The 16,886-nt window shown below is 31.5% G+C and overlaps 1 protein-coding gene across 3 annotated transcripts in view; it reads right to left on the bottom strand.

Annotated features, from left to right (window-relative positions):
• Positions 1-16,886, bottom strand: part of NIPBL (NIPBL cohesin loading factor) — a 250,207-nt gene that overhangs the window by 74,888 nt on the left and 158,433 nt on the right. For all 3 annotated transcript variants that reach the window (XM_031964203.1, XM_031964209.1, XM_031964213.1), the window contains exons 9-10: positions 15,829-16,455; positions 4,158-6,086 (exon numbers count right to left, since the gene is read on the bottom strand). In XM_031964203.1, coding sequence (XP_031820063.1) covers positions 4,158-6,086; positions 15,829-16,455 — 2,556 coding nt within the window. The remainder of the gene's footprint in view (positions 1-4,157; positions 6,087-15,828; positions 16,456-16,886) is intronic.

Raw genomic sequence — 16,886 nt, 5'->3', positions numbered from 1 at the left:
TTAAAAGTTCTAATACTATGTGACCAATTATTTTGGGAGCACTTTTTCCTCGCAAAAAAACACTTCACAATACTGACATTTTCTCAGAAGTCAAATGGATACAACATTAAGATTTTTCACTTTTTTCTGATTAAAAAACAGAGCAAAAATTTTCCAGTATCATAGACCTGTAGTTTGGCTCAGTGATAAATTTAATTGAAATAATTTTCATTTTAAACTTGTAAACACAAATACTCCTGACACATTTCTTTCAATGTGAAATCTTTTAATAATTCAAAATCAAAATGCAGATGTCTTGAATTCCTAAATTTTTCCAAGCATAAAATGGAAATCATTATTAAATGTTAAATTATTAAACTGTTAGGAGATAAATATTAATAGGCTATTCTGTAATCATCTGGAAGGACAAGCAACCTTACTCAAAAAAAAAAAAAAAAAAAAAAACTGCTCCAAAAAACTTAGAAATAAGTGTTCTCCAAGGCTCTGCTTTGGGAGGGTTTCTTTTTTCTTTCTACGTTCTGTATGTTGCATTATGAAAATGCAACATTGATGGTAGTGAAGGCATCTTTGATCAAGGAATAAAAAGGAAATCAGGTCTTTCCAAAACCATATATTTTACAACAGATCATATCTTTATAGTCATACAATTGAACAAAAGATAAGGAGATTGAAATATCTTATTGTACTTACTGTTTCTTGACTGTAAAGAAGCATTTGATTTAGTAGCGTAAAAGATTACTTTACTGAGGTGTCTTCCAAGTACAGTCAAGATCATATATGATTTCTTCAAAAGATATGACAGAGACAACTTTGATAACTTTTTGGTTATTAATATCAAAAGATATTAAATTAAGGACTCATGAGTTTAATAAAGACATCTACTATCAATCATCCTAGATGTCAGATAGATATTATGACTCAGAGTTGTGTTGATTTCTTTTTTGGGGGGAGGGTACTATGGTACTATGGTATGCACAGAAACTGGAGAGATGATATCTAAAGAGTAGAAATGTGAGAATGAGAAATTTTAAGCTAAGAGCTCCAAGGAGACATAGGATGATTAGCTAAGAGGAGGAAAAAGAATGAGGATGAGAAAAACCTGAACAAGGAATGAGTGGAGAGTATATTAGAAAACGAGATATTACCAAGTTGGCACAAGTGGAAATTGGGAAGGTTGACAACAAACGAAAAATTGTTATATATCTATTACTGCATACAACAGCAACAAGTCTCCACAAAGTTTTGATGTAACATAGCATCAGGAATAAATGTAATTATAAATTTAGTGAGTGGCCTAAACCACATGGACAATCACACAATGGTTTATGAAAGAAATCAACATTAAATTACACTTCACGTTTTTTAAAATGGAATTAGAAGCAACCTAAATTATATTTTTTCTTTCAGTGAGAACCATAAGCAGAGGACCAGTAGTCACCCACATTCTGTGATCTGTGAATATCTAATAAATATAGTCTCTAATTCTTTTCTTGATTATAACTTTACATGAGGAGCTTTAAAAATCCAAAAGCACTGAGCAAGTATTTGGTAACGAAAACTCCACTCATTAACGTCAATATAGATGAGTGAAAGGCTCCTTTACGTCTAACCAGCGTTCTTGAATTAGAGACATTTTGCATATCCTTGAGCATTTGATAATATAATTGTTTTAGACTTTCTATATTCTTCTCCTAACACATAAAACTATTAATATAGTAAGTAGTATATTCATAGTTTTCATGAAATTACATTAACAAAAATTAACAAGGAATTACATTAGTGAAAATAACTATGAAAGTTATTCATAATACTGACAGAATTACTATAGGAACCACAGAAATAAAATGGCAGCTTTAAATGTAAATTTGCTTTGTATTCAAACCGTAGCAAAAGACTTGTCTGGAATAAGGCAGGTAAAGTATTCTTGTTTTAGGGAATTACCAACCAATTAGGAAGAAACAGATACTCCCAAATCACAAAGAATCAAGACGGTACTACTCAACTTTCCTTTATAAAAATCACATCCATAGAGAATCCAACTTTAAAGCTATCAATATTTTTTTAAAAAAAGTTTTAGTTCCAACCAAACAAAAACTTCTTAAATTGCTTTCACTCAGCAATCTTTGTTGTATGAACAAACAATATTTAAAAACAACTAAGTAATAAAATACTAATATTTAACAATATTTTAGATAAGTATAGCTATTTTTTTAAATTAATGTCTTTGTACACAGCAACAAGATTATATGATAATTACTGTGATGGCCTTGAATCTTTACAACAATGAGGTAATTCAAAGCAATTCTAATAGACTTGTAATGGAAAGAGCCATCTGCATCCACAGATGCACAGGAGACTGAATGTGGATCAAAGAATATTTTCATTTTTTGCTGTTGTTTGTTTGTTGTTTTCTCATTTTCCCTCCCTTTTGATCTGATTTTTCTGATGCAGCATGATAAATATGGAAATGTGTTTATAAAAACTGAACATGTTTAATTTTATTGGATTGTTTGCTAAGGGAGGAAGGAGGGGAAAAAATCTGGAACCCAAGGTTTTGCAAAGGTGAATGTTGAAAACTATCTTTACATGTATTTGGAAAAATAAAAAGCTGTTATTAAAAAAAATCAATGCTTTATTAGCAGCTTAAAGAAAATGTTTGAAAGATTTAGGATGCTAAAATGATAAAAAATGAAATGTACAACTTATTCTTAATATAAACATTAAAAAGTAGGGGAAAAGATATCAAATAACATATAATGAATTTTTTAAAAAAGAAAGCAAATTATAACATTGTTTTACAACCCCTCAAAACTCAGTTGGGAAAACTATTTAAAATAGATAGTGACTAGGTCTAACTCCAAAAGAACAGCTTTTAGCATTCAAATAATTTTAAATTCAACTTCTTAATGAATCTATTTTTGTAACCAAAACTTAAAAAAAAAAAAAAGTCAATAGTTCTGTTCCTTTCGACTAGACAAGAAGTAGTCTTTCATCACTGGTCATATAATCTATGTATAATACTTTATTACATCATAGAAAACTACATCAGATTTTCATAGCAAGTAGATTGAATGTGGTCTGCCATTAGGTTCTATAGAACTGACACACACACACACACACACACACACACATATATATATATATATATATATAGATAGATATAAAATATATTTGCACATGCAAAACACACACATACACACATGCACGCGCACACCACACATTTTGGGATCTTGATATCATTTATTTAAGAACTTTCTTCTATCAATGCAGATCTTACAAAATTTCTGCAACTTTTTAAAAAGTATTTTCTGAAGCACTGAGTAAACTACCAAGATCACATAGTCAATATATGTTGCATGCTTATGCATGTATTATCATAAACACACATGGGCATACACACACACACACACACATACACACACACACAACTTTTCTATGTTAGTATAAAAAGGAGTAAGAAATTGCTTAGTTTTGATACTGGATACAACATAACCCAATAAATTCCAGACGAACTTAACGTAGCAAAGCTAATACAATTCTTCTGCCTCAAGATAGTTTTCGAAAAACAAAACAGTATTTCATGATCACTCACCATTATACAAACTTTGTCTTTTGTTTACTTTGTAAATATTTTCTAAATAATTCAATCAGGATACATAATTAACCAGAACTAGCACACGATAACTGTAGCATAAGATCCTCTATGATTTGTAAAGGTTATTTGTAATTATTTTCTTTGAACTTCACTGTGATCTTTTAGAAGTTAGAGAGCAAAATTAAAACCACAACAATTAACTGTATTGTAGAACACCCACAAATGAACTATTATTTTCTGGAGCTGCTAGATACATTCATTTTATTCAAAATATTTGAAAATTTTTCTGATAAGAGGCCAAAGTAAAAAGATAGAGAAAACACATTTGGAAAACTAAATTGAATTCCACACAATAGGGAAAATCTAAATCAAGATATCACTAAGTAAAGAAAACAGATAAATTACATTAACATGTTAATCTGTACTCAATGAATTTGTATCAACGTTCAGCTATTTAATGTTTTTGCATGCAGGTATCATTCATGAATTGGCCTCATTTCTATATTTAACATCTTAAATTTAACAAGTGTAACAGAAAGTACCAAAATAAAATATTCCTTACCTTTATTTGATTTGGATGGCTTATTCTTGCTAGCTTTAAGAGATCTTGATCTGTCCTCTCTATCCTTAATTAATTTCTGAACATCATCCAAAGACAGCTTCTGCAGGACAACTACAGGTTTAGCTCCTTTATTTAAATCTTCTACTAGTCCCAATTTTTCAATTTTGTCTCTCTGTTCCCCCTTAAGTTCCATTTTCCTTGTCTCCTGAGTAACATTGCCATCTTTATCTCTCTTGATTTTTGGAATGACAAAATTTTTCAATGCACCAGATCTGCCCCCCAACAAATAACTGGGAAAATCGGCTTTATTTTCAGGGTGTGCTTTATTACTATCTACTTTACTTTTATTACCATCTGTCCTCCGGTCATCTTTACTATTTGGTGATTTAAAACCAGATCTATCAGATCTTGTTTTACTAGTATCACCTCTACTCTCTTTAACACGAGGACTATCAGGTCTTGATTTCTGTTCCCCAGAAGACAGTCTTTCCCTGGATTCCCCAGATTCATGTCTGTGTTTTCTTTCTAGTTTATCTGTTTTTGAACCGTCAGATTTAACGCCATGTTTGGGATCGTGTTCATTTCTGTTAGAGGATCTTAATGTATCTGGTCTTCGAATTCTGGATTGATCTCCTCGATGTCTCTCTGATTCAGACCTATCCTCCGATTTCTGTTTATTATCATGGTCACGCCTTAGTGACTCAGAAACAGATCGTCCATCTGGCCTTTGCTTTAAGGTTTCTGATCTCTCAGATTTTAATCGAGGAGAATCAGATTTAGCATCCTGTTTATGTCTTGTTTCAGGTTTCTTTTCTGCAGATGCCTTTCCAGAATCTCTCCTCTCATGTCTATGTCTTGGAGTTTCAGGGCGGCCATCACCCTTCTGCTTGGGGGTTTCAGGGCGGCCATCACCCTTCTGCTTGGGGGTTTCAGGGCGACCATCACTTTTCTGTTTGGGAGTTTCAGGTCGGCCCTCAGCTTTTTGCTTGGGAGTTTCAGGTCGGCCCTCAGCTTTTTGCTTGGGAGTTTCAGGTCTCAGCTTGGTTGTTTCTTGTTTACCATTATTTTGTTTATTCTCATTTGATTTTGTGTCTGTGGTTTTGTTTTCGTTTTGTTTTGATTCTGCCGTTTTGCTCTCATTTTGTTTAGTTTCTATTCTATTTTCATTCTGTTTAATTTCTGCAACTTTACTCTCATTTTGTTTAGCATCTGCTGTTGGTTTGCTCTCAGGCTGTTTAACTTCTGTCACTGGTCTACTTTCAGTCTGCTTTGCTTCTGTTGACTTGCTCTCATTCTGCTTCACTTCCACTGTTGCTGGTCTGTTCTCATTGGGTTTAGCTTCTGGTTTACTTTCATTATGCTTGGCTTCTATGAGAGATCTGCTCTCAGTCTGCTTAACTTCTGGCACTGGTCTGCTCTCAGTCTGCTTTGTTTCTGCCACCAATTTGCTTTCTTTCTGTTTAGTTTCTGCTGCTGGTCTATTCTCATTCTGTTTAGTTTCTGCTATTGGTCTGTTCTCATTCAATTTTGTCTCCAATAATCGGTTTTCATTTGGTTTAGATTCCATCAGTTTGTTTTCATTTTGCTTCATTTCAGTCTTTACATTTTCAGAATCAGACTTTTTCCTAGGGGTCTCAGGATGGTTTTCAGGTTTTTGTTTAAGAACTCCAATATCTTCTTGATGAACAGAAACAGCCCCATCATTACATTGTTTGCTTTCTTCAGGCTTTTTAATGGTGTCTGAATCCTGAGTTACAGATGCCTGAGACTCTACTCGTCCTGCCTGATGAAGATCAATGCTAACCATTAATGCTGGCCTTGACCCATTGCCTGCAGAACCTGTCTCCTGAGAAGCTGGTCTATTACCTCCAGTAGCACCCCCAGCCTCCTGTGGGTAAGAATCTTGTTTTCTTTTTTTCAAAGGCTTATCTGAAATTCAAAAATAAATATACAAAATCAGAACTATAGACATATTCACATTTCATTAAAATTACTACTTATTCTCTTGGAAAAATTCATCAATGCAAGTTTTGTAAACATCTATGGGACAGATTAAAATCACTGCAAAATTACATCATACACGGGTATGGTAATATTTTAAAATCAAGGCTTAGCAAGATATGTATAGTAACTTTCAATAAATATAGTACAAGTTGATAATCACACAATTAGTGGCAGAGGGAAAAAAATGAACAACATATGTAGTATGGTCTCTAAATACTGCTAAATATGTGAACATAGTAGAACTGATATAAAAGTTTAGAGAAGAGAAAAATCTTCTTAACATTTTTGTTGAATATTTAAAGGCAGCTTTGGATTTCTAGGCATAAAAATGGAATTTAAATTACCATGAAATATAAAACTATTTTATATACACATACACACATTTTAGAATCAATTATAGATATGTATATACACACATACACACATACCTCTCTATAACTAGATCTATCTATAAAACGGTGAAAAGAAACAAAGAAAAAGGAAAAGGAAATTTATACTATTCTGAATAGGAAAGCACAGGAAATCATATCAAGGATTTGCCATTTGAGATAAAGACAAATAGTACATATGAAAAGTTCAAGAATATTAATCACTGCTGTGTTAAAATACAAGTGAATTTGGATTTTCAAGGAAGCACCATGTCTTAAAATTAAGTTTAGCTGGGAATATGAAAAAGAAAAAATTACTTTCCTAATTGTAAGCAGAAAGTAAAATAACATTTCATAAAATTCATATGTTCCAGAAAGCAAGTTCCTATATATTTTACATTTTGCAAACTGTATTCAAATTGTAGTTTTTAAATGAAGAAATAATTTGACAGCTTGACAACAGCGTAATGTAACTTAAAAATAACCTACAACATTGTTTTCTATAAATCTGAATAGACAGTTATTTTTGTAAACAATCAGATTACTGAAACAATTCTTAAATTGAGACTTTCATTTGTGAGAGTTTATTTACCAACTTAACATTATTTACTTTTTCTTATATTCAGAGGATACTCCTCTAGAGGGGATATCAAATTATCTCATTATTTAAAAGTATTCATGACAAATTCTTGTAAAATATATTCATTAATGTTCTAACTTTGCCAAGAAAAAATTGTTTGAGAAAAATAAAACAGTTCCTACTAGGAAGGCAAGTGATAGCTGGGGAGAGGGAAAACAGAAAGGAAGGAAACAGGAGTGGCAAAGACTTATTGTTGTAATCAGTATAGAAAAGTTCTAAAATGTTAAGTAATTAAGTAAATGTTGGTTCCAATTCCTCATATGTTTACTTTTCAACAATGATAATTTGAGAAATTATTATTGTGTGGGTCATGTAATTTAACTAAGAAAAAAGAATTTTCCTCTTTAGGTACTATACATAGATACTACAGAATTTACATGCAATGAAAATTTTAATATACTTATGTTAACTAACCTAATATTAGCCAATATTTATGTGGTGTTTATTGTATGCCAATATGTATGTATGTGAATAACTACTTTGCAATGATTATCTCATTTAATCCTCACAACAACCCTATGAGGTAGATACTTTTATTACTCCCAATCTACAGAAAAGCACACACTGGTAAAATGACTTGCCTGGGATCATACAACCAAATAAGTGTCTGGGGTTTATTAACTCATATCTTCCTGACTTCAGGCTCAGTGTCTATCCACCAAGGCATCTAACTGTTCAAGTTATTTTAATTTTTAAACGTTAGAAATTTAAACATACACATATGCATATATACAAATATATATTCAAATAATCAGTCTAGAGATAAAAAGGCCATTCAATACAATCTTCTCATTTTACAGATTAGAAAATTGAGGGCTAAGGAGTTAAATGATTTTATACTTCCAAAGCATTAAAAACATTACTCGGCAACCCCAGAAAGCATCTATTGTTTCAATGAACCATAGATCTCAAAGTAGGTAGAATGGTACAGCCAATGTGTAGCCAAAAGATTAAAGCTCAGCTAGCCAGTTGACTTCTTTACTCCCCCTTTCCTCAACAATAAACAAAAACAAAAAAGAGGGCCTTATAAATCAAATAACCTAATCAAAGTTTCTTCTAACCCAAAATGTTGACAGAAAAAATAATCTAGAAAATGGAAGTTTGAGATATTAGAAAGAGAAGAGTTTGAAACTTGGGTTTGAACATCAACTCTGCACTTACTACTTTACATTATTTTTATATACACGATTTTTTTTCCCCCGAGGCAACTGGGATTAAGTGACTTGCCCATGGTCACACAGCTAGGAAGTGTTAAGTATCTGAGGCTGGATTTGAACTCAAGTCTTCTTGACTTCAGAGCTGGTGCTCTATCCACTGCACCATCTAGCTGTCCCAACTCTGCACTTATTACTTATGTGACTATGGGCAAATTACCAAAATTGAAAACTTTAACACCGCAAAACCTTTAATGCTAAAACAGAGAAATATATATTTGCAGCACATGGTTTCTCCAATTATAAAATGACTAGATGGTCTCTAAAGTCTTCTATATTCAAATTTATGAACACATATATCCATTATCTACAAAAAACATGAGAATATTGTTCTATTGTTTCTTGTTTCTCAACCAACATCTTTCTAATCACTGTTAAAAATTTTGTTTTAATATTTCCCAATACGTAAAATTCACATTCAAAATAGTTTGCCAGACCAAAGAGATCATAAAGAAGGGATAGGGACCTGTATGTGCACGAATGTTTGTGGCAGCCCTCTTTGTAGTGGCTAGAAACTGGAAACTGAATGGATGCCCATCAGTTGGAGAATGGCTGAATAAATTGTGGTATATGAATATTATGGAATATTATTGTTCTGTAAGAAATGACCAACAGGAGGATTTCAGAAAGGCCTGGAGAGACTTACACGAACTGATGCTGAGTGAAATGAGTAGGACCAGGAGATCATTATATACTTCAACAACAATACTAGATGATGACCAGTTCTGATGGATCAGGCCATCCTCAGCAACGAGATCAACCAAATCATTTCTAATGGAGCAGTAATGAACTGAACTAGCTATGCCCAGAAAAAGAACTCTGGGAGATGACTAAAAACCATTACAGTGAATTCCCAATCCCTATATTTATGCCCACCTGCATTTTTGATTTCCTTCACAAGCTAATTGTACAATATTTTCAGAGTCTGATTCTTTTTGTACAGCAAAATAACGGTTTAGTTATGTATATTTATTGTATCTAATTTATATTTTAATATATTTAACATCTACTGGTCATCCTGCCATATGGGGGAGGGGGTGGGGGTAAGAGGTGAAAAATTGGAGCAAGAGGTTTGGCAATTGTTAATGCTGTTAAGTTACCCATACATATAACCTATAAATAAAAGGCTATTAAATTAAAAAAAAAAAAAAAAAAGTTTGCCAGAAGGCCACAAAGTTGTGTTTCTTTCCCAAGACATTTATTTCTATAAAATGCTTTCCTAAACTATTGAACATGAATAATCAATTAGGTCAAGCAGAACTATAAAATACCAATATTTCAAATGAAAAAAATCACTTATGAAGATAATTAAGGTGATTTTGCAAGTATACTTGACCTGTTAAAAAGGAAAAAATTCTTGGACATATTGCGATTTACCTAAAGGAAATCTTACTTTAGTGAAATTAAGTCATGTTGTCTTTTTAGAGTAAACTATATTATCATTTTTCTTTAAAAAGTGAAAATAGTTTAGAAGTTTATTTTTTTGGACAAATATCAGGACATTTTGGGGCTACCAATTATTGGTACCAATTCCATATCATGGTTCATCATTTAAAAAGTGAAATTTAGCATATATTCTAATTTAACTTCAATATGAGAAATAACTATTAGAGTACTGAATTGTGGTAAAGTAGAGAATTCCTGTGACATTGTAGCATTTTTCCTATTGTACACAAAAGTATTTAAGGGACATGAACATTATGACAAATATAGCTTGACTCTTTTAGCATAGAAATAGCACTGGAAAGCATTTGAACATGACTGACATGATTACAATTAGGAGAGGCATTAGGCTCTTTTCCTTACATTAATAAATTAAAATTTTAGCTAAAAAAAAAAAAAAAAAAAAAAAAAAAAAAAGGCAGTATAAAATATATTTAACTGGCTAAAAGTATACCATTTGAAGAAAACTTGAAAAAATTCTGTCACAACAGCAATGTTAAAGTTCTGCCTATCTAGTTTTGATTAAGTTCCTCAATGTCAATTTTTATCTGTTTTTGTCTTTTGTTATCAGTCATTTCCCAACCTTCTCCACTTGATAATTAAAAGCCATTTTATTAATAAATTAGACATTATAGACGCTGATTCCTTTGAATCCTCCTCATATAAGTATTAGAGAAATCCCTGAAGTAACTGCATACAAAATCAACAATGAAAACCCAACAATCCTACCAAATCCAGACGCCAATGTTTCAAAACAGAAGCCCATTATTTTCAGAAAAATTCTGATACTTTTAAAATAAAAAAAAGCCAAGAATCTCACATAAAAATATTTTTAAACTACCAATATGTGAAATTGCTAAAAGTTATACCTGAAAGTATTTACTATAAAACAGTCAAAATGCATATTAGCCTACATATCCTTAAATCTTACCAAAAAGTTAAGTGCTACATTTGGTGTTTGTCAAAAAAGAATATTAATTCAGTTTTTCCTTTCAGTTTATCAGTTAAGAAAAAGAATGGACTTTTGGATAAAGATGAGTATTAAGTCTGACTAGGGTCACTGTACTGGAACAAAGTAGGAATCCTTGTCACTTAAGGATAAATTAATTGAGAGGTTAATCTGGAAGAAAAAAAAAAAACAAGCCTTTTGAACTATATGCTTATAATTATTTGATAGTATTAATTTCCCATCAGCCATACTGCTTTTGGACTTCTCTATTATGCCTTCCTTTTTAAATGAAATTCATCTTGGGGAAATCTCATTATACTGTAAGACTGAGTCTGTCTGTAAGCACTTCTTATCAGACTCTGGCCCTTCTGATTACAGCCAAGCATATTTTACCCAGTTTCTCTGCTTTTGGACTTCTCTGAAATTCTCCAATACCCCGCCTTTCCCTATCCAAAACCTTTACCTTTTCAGCTTCTGTGTATAGTCTTCCTTTATGAGAATGAAAACTCCTTGAGAACAGGGACTGCTTTTTTTTACTGGTGTTTGGGAAAAACTATTATTTTATTAGTGTTTGGCTTAATAAATGTTTCTTTACTCTTTCTCTTCCTATTTTTTTATAACCCACAAAAGTAAAAGAAAAGGTAGATGTTTTGTACATAGAAAACTTTAATGTTGGATTTGGGGAAACTATTAATTTGCATCTAAGCACACAAGAATCAAGTTGAAATATCTGGCATATTCCAAGCCAGAGACTAGGTCCTACCATAATCTAACTGAAATATTCTTTGTTCTAATTCTAAATTTACTAACATCAATTTTCTATTTAAGTTTCTTAGATATGGTATTCAAAAGTTAGAAAAAAGTATGCTTTAGTTAGGGGAAAGGATTAATTGGTCACTTTAAATGAATAGATGCTTCTTGTATCAGAGATCATGTTATCATTATAAAGTTATTTTTTCTCTCAGTTAAATATCTCTGGATAAAATGAATCGCCAAGTTCTAAAGCTACGGAACCAAGAAATTATATAGTAGATGACAGAGATAATAGAACACTATAAGGTTAAGCATAAACAGTGTCAACAACTTTACAACAATATGTGGTAAGAGTCAAATTATGTGTCTGGAAATAGTATAAAAACTCAAGTGACTATTTTACGAAGAGGGTAACTACAATATTAAAAATTCTTAAAGTATTTCCTCATTATAGGGCCAAATTATGACATTTGACAGAACCTTAAACAAGATTATAGCTTCATGAAAGTTTTATATATTTTCTTATCTGTCACTTCAAATCACCATATGGAATATTTAATTTTGTTAATTCATTTTTTAAATGGGGAAATTAAAGGAATAAGAAAAGATATTCCTTAAGTAATTTTAACTACATTCTGGATGATGGCATCTAAATTTCTAAATATTTGGTTCCAATCACTAAACAGTTAAATACATCTTTCAAAGAACATACTAAGAAATAAGAATGCTAGAATTCAAGAAAGTCAACCAAATATATGGGAAAAAACATTACTATATTAAAGATATCAGTTATAAATCTGGATATTTCAATACCAGTTCAAAATTAGTTTTTTCCTACTACATTTATCATGAAAGACAAGAATATTTTCATTTAAAAACAGAGCTGTATTATGATACCACAAATTTCTATTATATATAGTGTTTAAAAGTATATTAAATTTAACATGTTTTTCCTAACACTATTCCACTCATCTAAGTTCCATTTTCTACTCTCTTCACTACATTTTTAAAGTCTTTCATTAATGCTATTTTCTTTCTTTTCTTTTGATACTTTTTAAACATCTCTAGCCCCCAGTAAGTTTCTCTTCTCCCCAAATAAATAAAAGTCCTTATATAGACAAGACAAACCCTGTATTGGTCACATCTTAGTCAATTGCGTAAGAAGAGAGATATATGAATCACATTTAGTTGTGGTTGTTTAATACACTGATCATAGTTAATAGGTTTTTGAAAGCTGAGCGTTAGAATGTTGCAGTTATTGTACAAATTGTTCTCTTGGCTCTGCTCAATTTATCTGAAATCAGTTTATCTGAATTCATCTCTTTAATCTCACTTTTTATAGCACAATCATATTTCAATAACATGCATACCATAATTTGCTTGGCCATTCCCCAAGTTGGGAAGCATCCACTGTTTCTAGTACCTTGCTATTATGAATATTTTTTGTGCATAAAGGAACTTGCCCTTTGTCTTATCTCTTTTAGGTGTAAGTCTAGCAGTATTACTTTTAGGCTAAAGGATGCATATAGTTCAATGACCTTTTTCCATAATTGTTTGGACTAATTAGTTCACAGCTTTACTGACAGTAAATTAGCATGTCTGTCCTCCTATGTCCTAGAATAACATTTCTCTTCATCATTGTCAAATTGAAGAATGTGAATTTCGCAGTTCTTGTAACTATACCTTTTTTTTACTTTTTATCTTTACTAGTAAACCTCAGTCATTTTAAACTTAACAGTTCTATTATTATTAACATTACTAACATGGAGGCTCTTCATACAGTTGCTGATTGTCTTCTTTTGAAAACTACCCACTTATATCCTTTGATCATTTAAAAAAAAAAGTTGTGGAATGGCTCTTATTCTTATATATTTGTATCAATTACCAATAGTTCTGGGATATAGGATTTCCCTGCAGTTGACAGTTTCCCTTCTAATTCATGCTGCATTGATTTTAATGATACAAAAGTTCTTCAGTTTTATGTATTTAGAACATTTTATTTTCTGTGCTCATCTCTATCTTTCATTTGATTAAGGGTTCTTCCCCCTTTGTAGTTGAGAATTTCTTTCCCTGTTTCCTTAGTTTATGATAGGTTCTTATACCCAGACAAGTGGCACTTATTAAATGTTTATTGAAAGATTTTTTTCAATCTTTAACTTAGAATATTTATTGTTATTTCAAGGAATCATCAAGTTCTAATTGTTATGTTTTAAGATGTCCATTTTTTGGTTGAGGTTTTCTACATATTTTTCAAAACATTTTTTTTTTCCAATGACATACTCCAGAAGTCTTAATTTCAATTCCAGCATCATTTATCTCTTAGTTCATTTCTTCTGATCCCATTTTTATAGTTCTTGTAACTATAACTTTTCTTTTCTTTTTTATCTTTACTAGTACATGTAAAGGAATTAATTTTTTTTTTGGGGGGGTCTGGATTTATCTCTTAGACATGTGTTAAAGTATAGTATTTCTTCATTATGTTGGGTAGTGCTTCTCACTCTCCCATGTATTTTTGACTTGATGTGGATCATCTCCCTAAGTTCCCAGTGTATAGGCGATTTTACTAGAATTTGGGTTTGCTTTTCTGGTGTAAGAGCTGTTCTAGCTATTGCTAGCTTCTTTAACTTCATGGTTTTGGATTAGATGGAGGTGCTTTCTTTCCTTTTTGTATTATTTAATTTTCTCTCTCTCTCTCTCTTTTTTTTTGGTCAGGCATGGTAAGACTTGGATTTCTCTATAACTTTTCATATTACTAGGTATGAATCGGAGTAATGATGGATCAGAGTTGGGAAACAGTAGTTTGAAATGAAAGCCTAGTAAATTTGTCACCACATTAGAGTGGTAAGTAATATCTATTATTATTATTATTAGTAGTAGTAGTAATATAGCACTAGGTCATTATTCTCAGAAAAATTCTACATCGAATTATACTTGCCAAAATTTCAATCAAGTCATACCTAAATCATTGCTTAAAAAACAAATGTCAATTTTAAAAATCTGCAAAAATAGTATGTTGTTTCAGGATACTAATAAAGACTTTTAAAAAGCCAATCTTTCAAAATTTCTGTCAGATTCATAAAAGTTTGAACAAATTTTACATACAGGTGAATAAATAGAAAACACCTACAAATATATGTTTTTCCTCAACAACAAATTTCCTTAATAATTAAGTTATCCTGTTAATTAGTTATGTTAATTAGTATGTTATTTGTAAAACACAAGTCTTTCATTTTTTTCTAGGCATTAAAACTAGCATGCTATGTGAGTGAAATTTTAATCCTTTTACTAAAATATTCTCAGCAAGTTTTCTTCTACCTAATTTGTCACATAATGAAAAAATCTACACAAAGAGGAAGTTTTACCTAAGCGTGCACACATAAAATGCATTTAACAAATCAAAAAGAATTTGAAAATAAACTGAAAAAGATTTTAAATATTAACTCAAAGTTCAAAGTAACAGTCTGACTTTTCTATTTTTTTTTCCCTCAGGATAGAAATCTCTTCACTGAGGAGAAACATAAAATCCATGCTAATCTAAACTGGACCACCAAATCAGAAAGGTTCTTTCAGTAAGTCCCTAATGAAAATAACTCTAGAATGCTATCAGGAATTTGGTTTTATCTGATCATTGACTAAAGAACTTGGACTATTCTAAAACTTCTTAAAGCTCTATTATTAGGCTAATTTAACGTGAACACCAGATGGATCAAAAAGAACACTTAAATTGACTCAGAGTACACAGGAATTGTGTGAATTTCTTTTTGATTCACACAAAGAATTTGAGTCTCATTCCAAATACTAACACTTTAGTAGAAAAACATGCAAGATAATAGCTAATATTTATATATTACTATAAGGTTTGTAAAATGCTGCATTTATGCTTATTCATATAACCCCTATAACAGTATGATGAGATAGATGTTATAATTATTCATAACATCTACAGAAACTGTCAGAAAGTGGTTAAATGACTCGCCCAGGGGCAAACAGTAATTGTCAAATTCAAACATAAGTCTTCTGCCTTTAACTCCAATACTCTATACACTATGCACCTAGCTTCTGTAATTATGACATGGCATAATAATATAATACATAACCATCAATATTTTTTTCAACAATTATTTCTAGAAATTAACTTCCAGTGCATTAGTCATAAATTAAAGAGAAGTAACAATATTATAAAGTACAAAATGTGTCAAAACAAGAAACTTATCTTATAAAAATAAAATATAAATTTTTTCTGAAAGAATGACAGAGTAATAAGATAGCTAAACCAGGTAACAATGTACAGCCATTTTACCTTTATCTTGAACTTCCTTTGAAAAACGTTCTCTTTCAATAGCCGATTCCCGTTCTATCCTCTCGATTTCAGCCAATGCATCCAATTCTACTTCATCATATAGCGTTCCTTGTTGTGGTGCTTGTTGTTGAGATTGTACCACAGAAGTCTGAGGTTGTTTTGCAGTCACTGAAGTATTCTGTTGTAAAACAGGCACTTGTTGTGCCTGAAGGAATGCTGTCTGTTCATGCTGCGGCAAACACTGAGCAGCATTTAGCGGGCGGTTAACATCCTGTGGTGTAATGGGTGTTTTTGAAGTTTGTCCTGGGTACTGCACATTAAAAGGAATATCACTCTCTGATACATTGCTATTTTCTATACCAGAAAGCATATCTTCCTGCTGGTCCATATCTGAAGATCTTACGCGAGAAAGTCTTAATGTAAGTTTAGTAGAGTCCTTAGATGGAGAACTAATGATATCATACATTGCAGCCTTTTCACTCTGATCTTTTTCATCTTTTCCTAACTTCATTTTCTTTTGTTTCTTCTGTTTTCTTTCTGGTGAATCTAATAATATGTCGGGTGGAACATCTCTAGGTGATGAATAGGGTGGAGGTTGAGACTGTAGGATTAACGGTGGTCTTGATCCTAGAAAAACAATTCAAAAGGACTGAACAGTTGGGCTGGTACAAATCTTTCATATTTATCTATGGAATAACATTAGTATTAAAGAAATAGCAATGTAAGCCCATTCGACAAGCAACTAGCTAAAAAGGGTAATATAATTCATTATGGCCATGAAAATAATTTATATAACTAAGCATAGGTAATAAATATGGTTTGCAAAAACCTGGATTGGCCAATATGGGACACAAAAAGTATATCGTGATTATAATTTAACGCTATGGGCTATCTGTAGTTTTGAAAGGTTACAGAAATACAACTGGGGCAAAAGCAAGAAAGAAGGAAGATATAAAACTTCTCTGGTCTTCTTACATGCAGATTTCAATGATCCTTTATGAGACAATTATCTATACAAGATAGTTTCTTCAGGCTGAGCACAGACAAAGTGATAGGTC

The sequence above is a fragment of the Sarcophilus harrisii genome, chromosome 1 (assembly GCF_902635505.1).
Source record: "Sarcophilus harrisii chromosome 1, mSarHar1.11, whole genome shotgun sequence".
In the NCBI taxonomy this organism is placed as follows: Eukaryota; Metazoa; Chordata; class Mammalia; order Dasyuromorphia; family Dasyuridae; genus Sarcophilus; species Sarcophilus harrisii.
The sequence above is the reverse complement of the archived record's forward strand: the minus strand, read 5'-3'. Positions and strand labels throughout refer to the sequence as shown.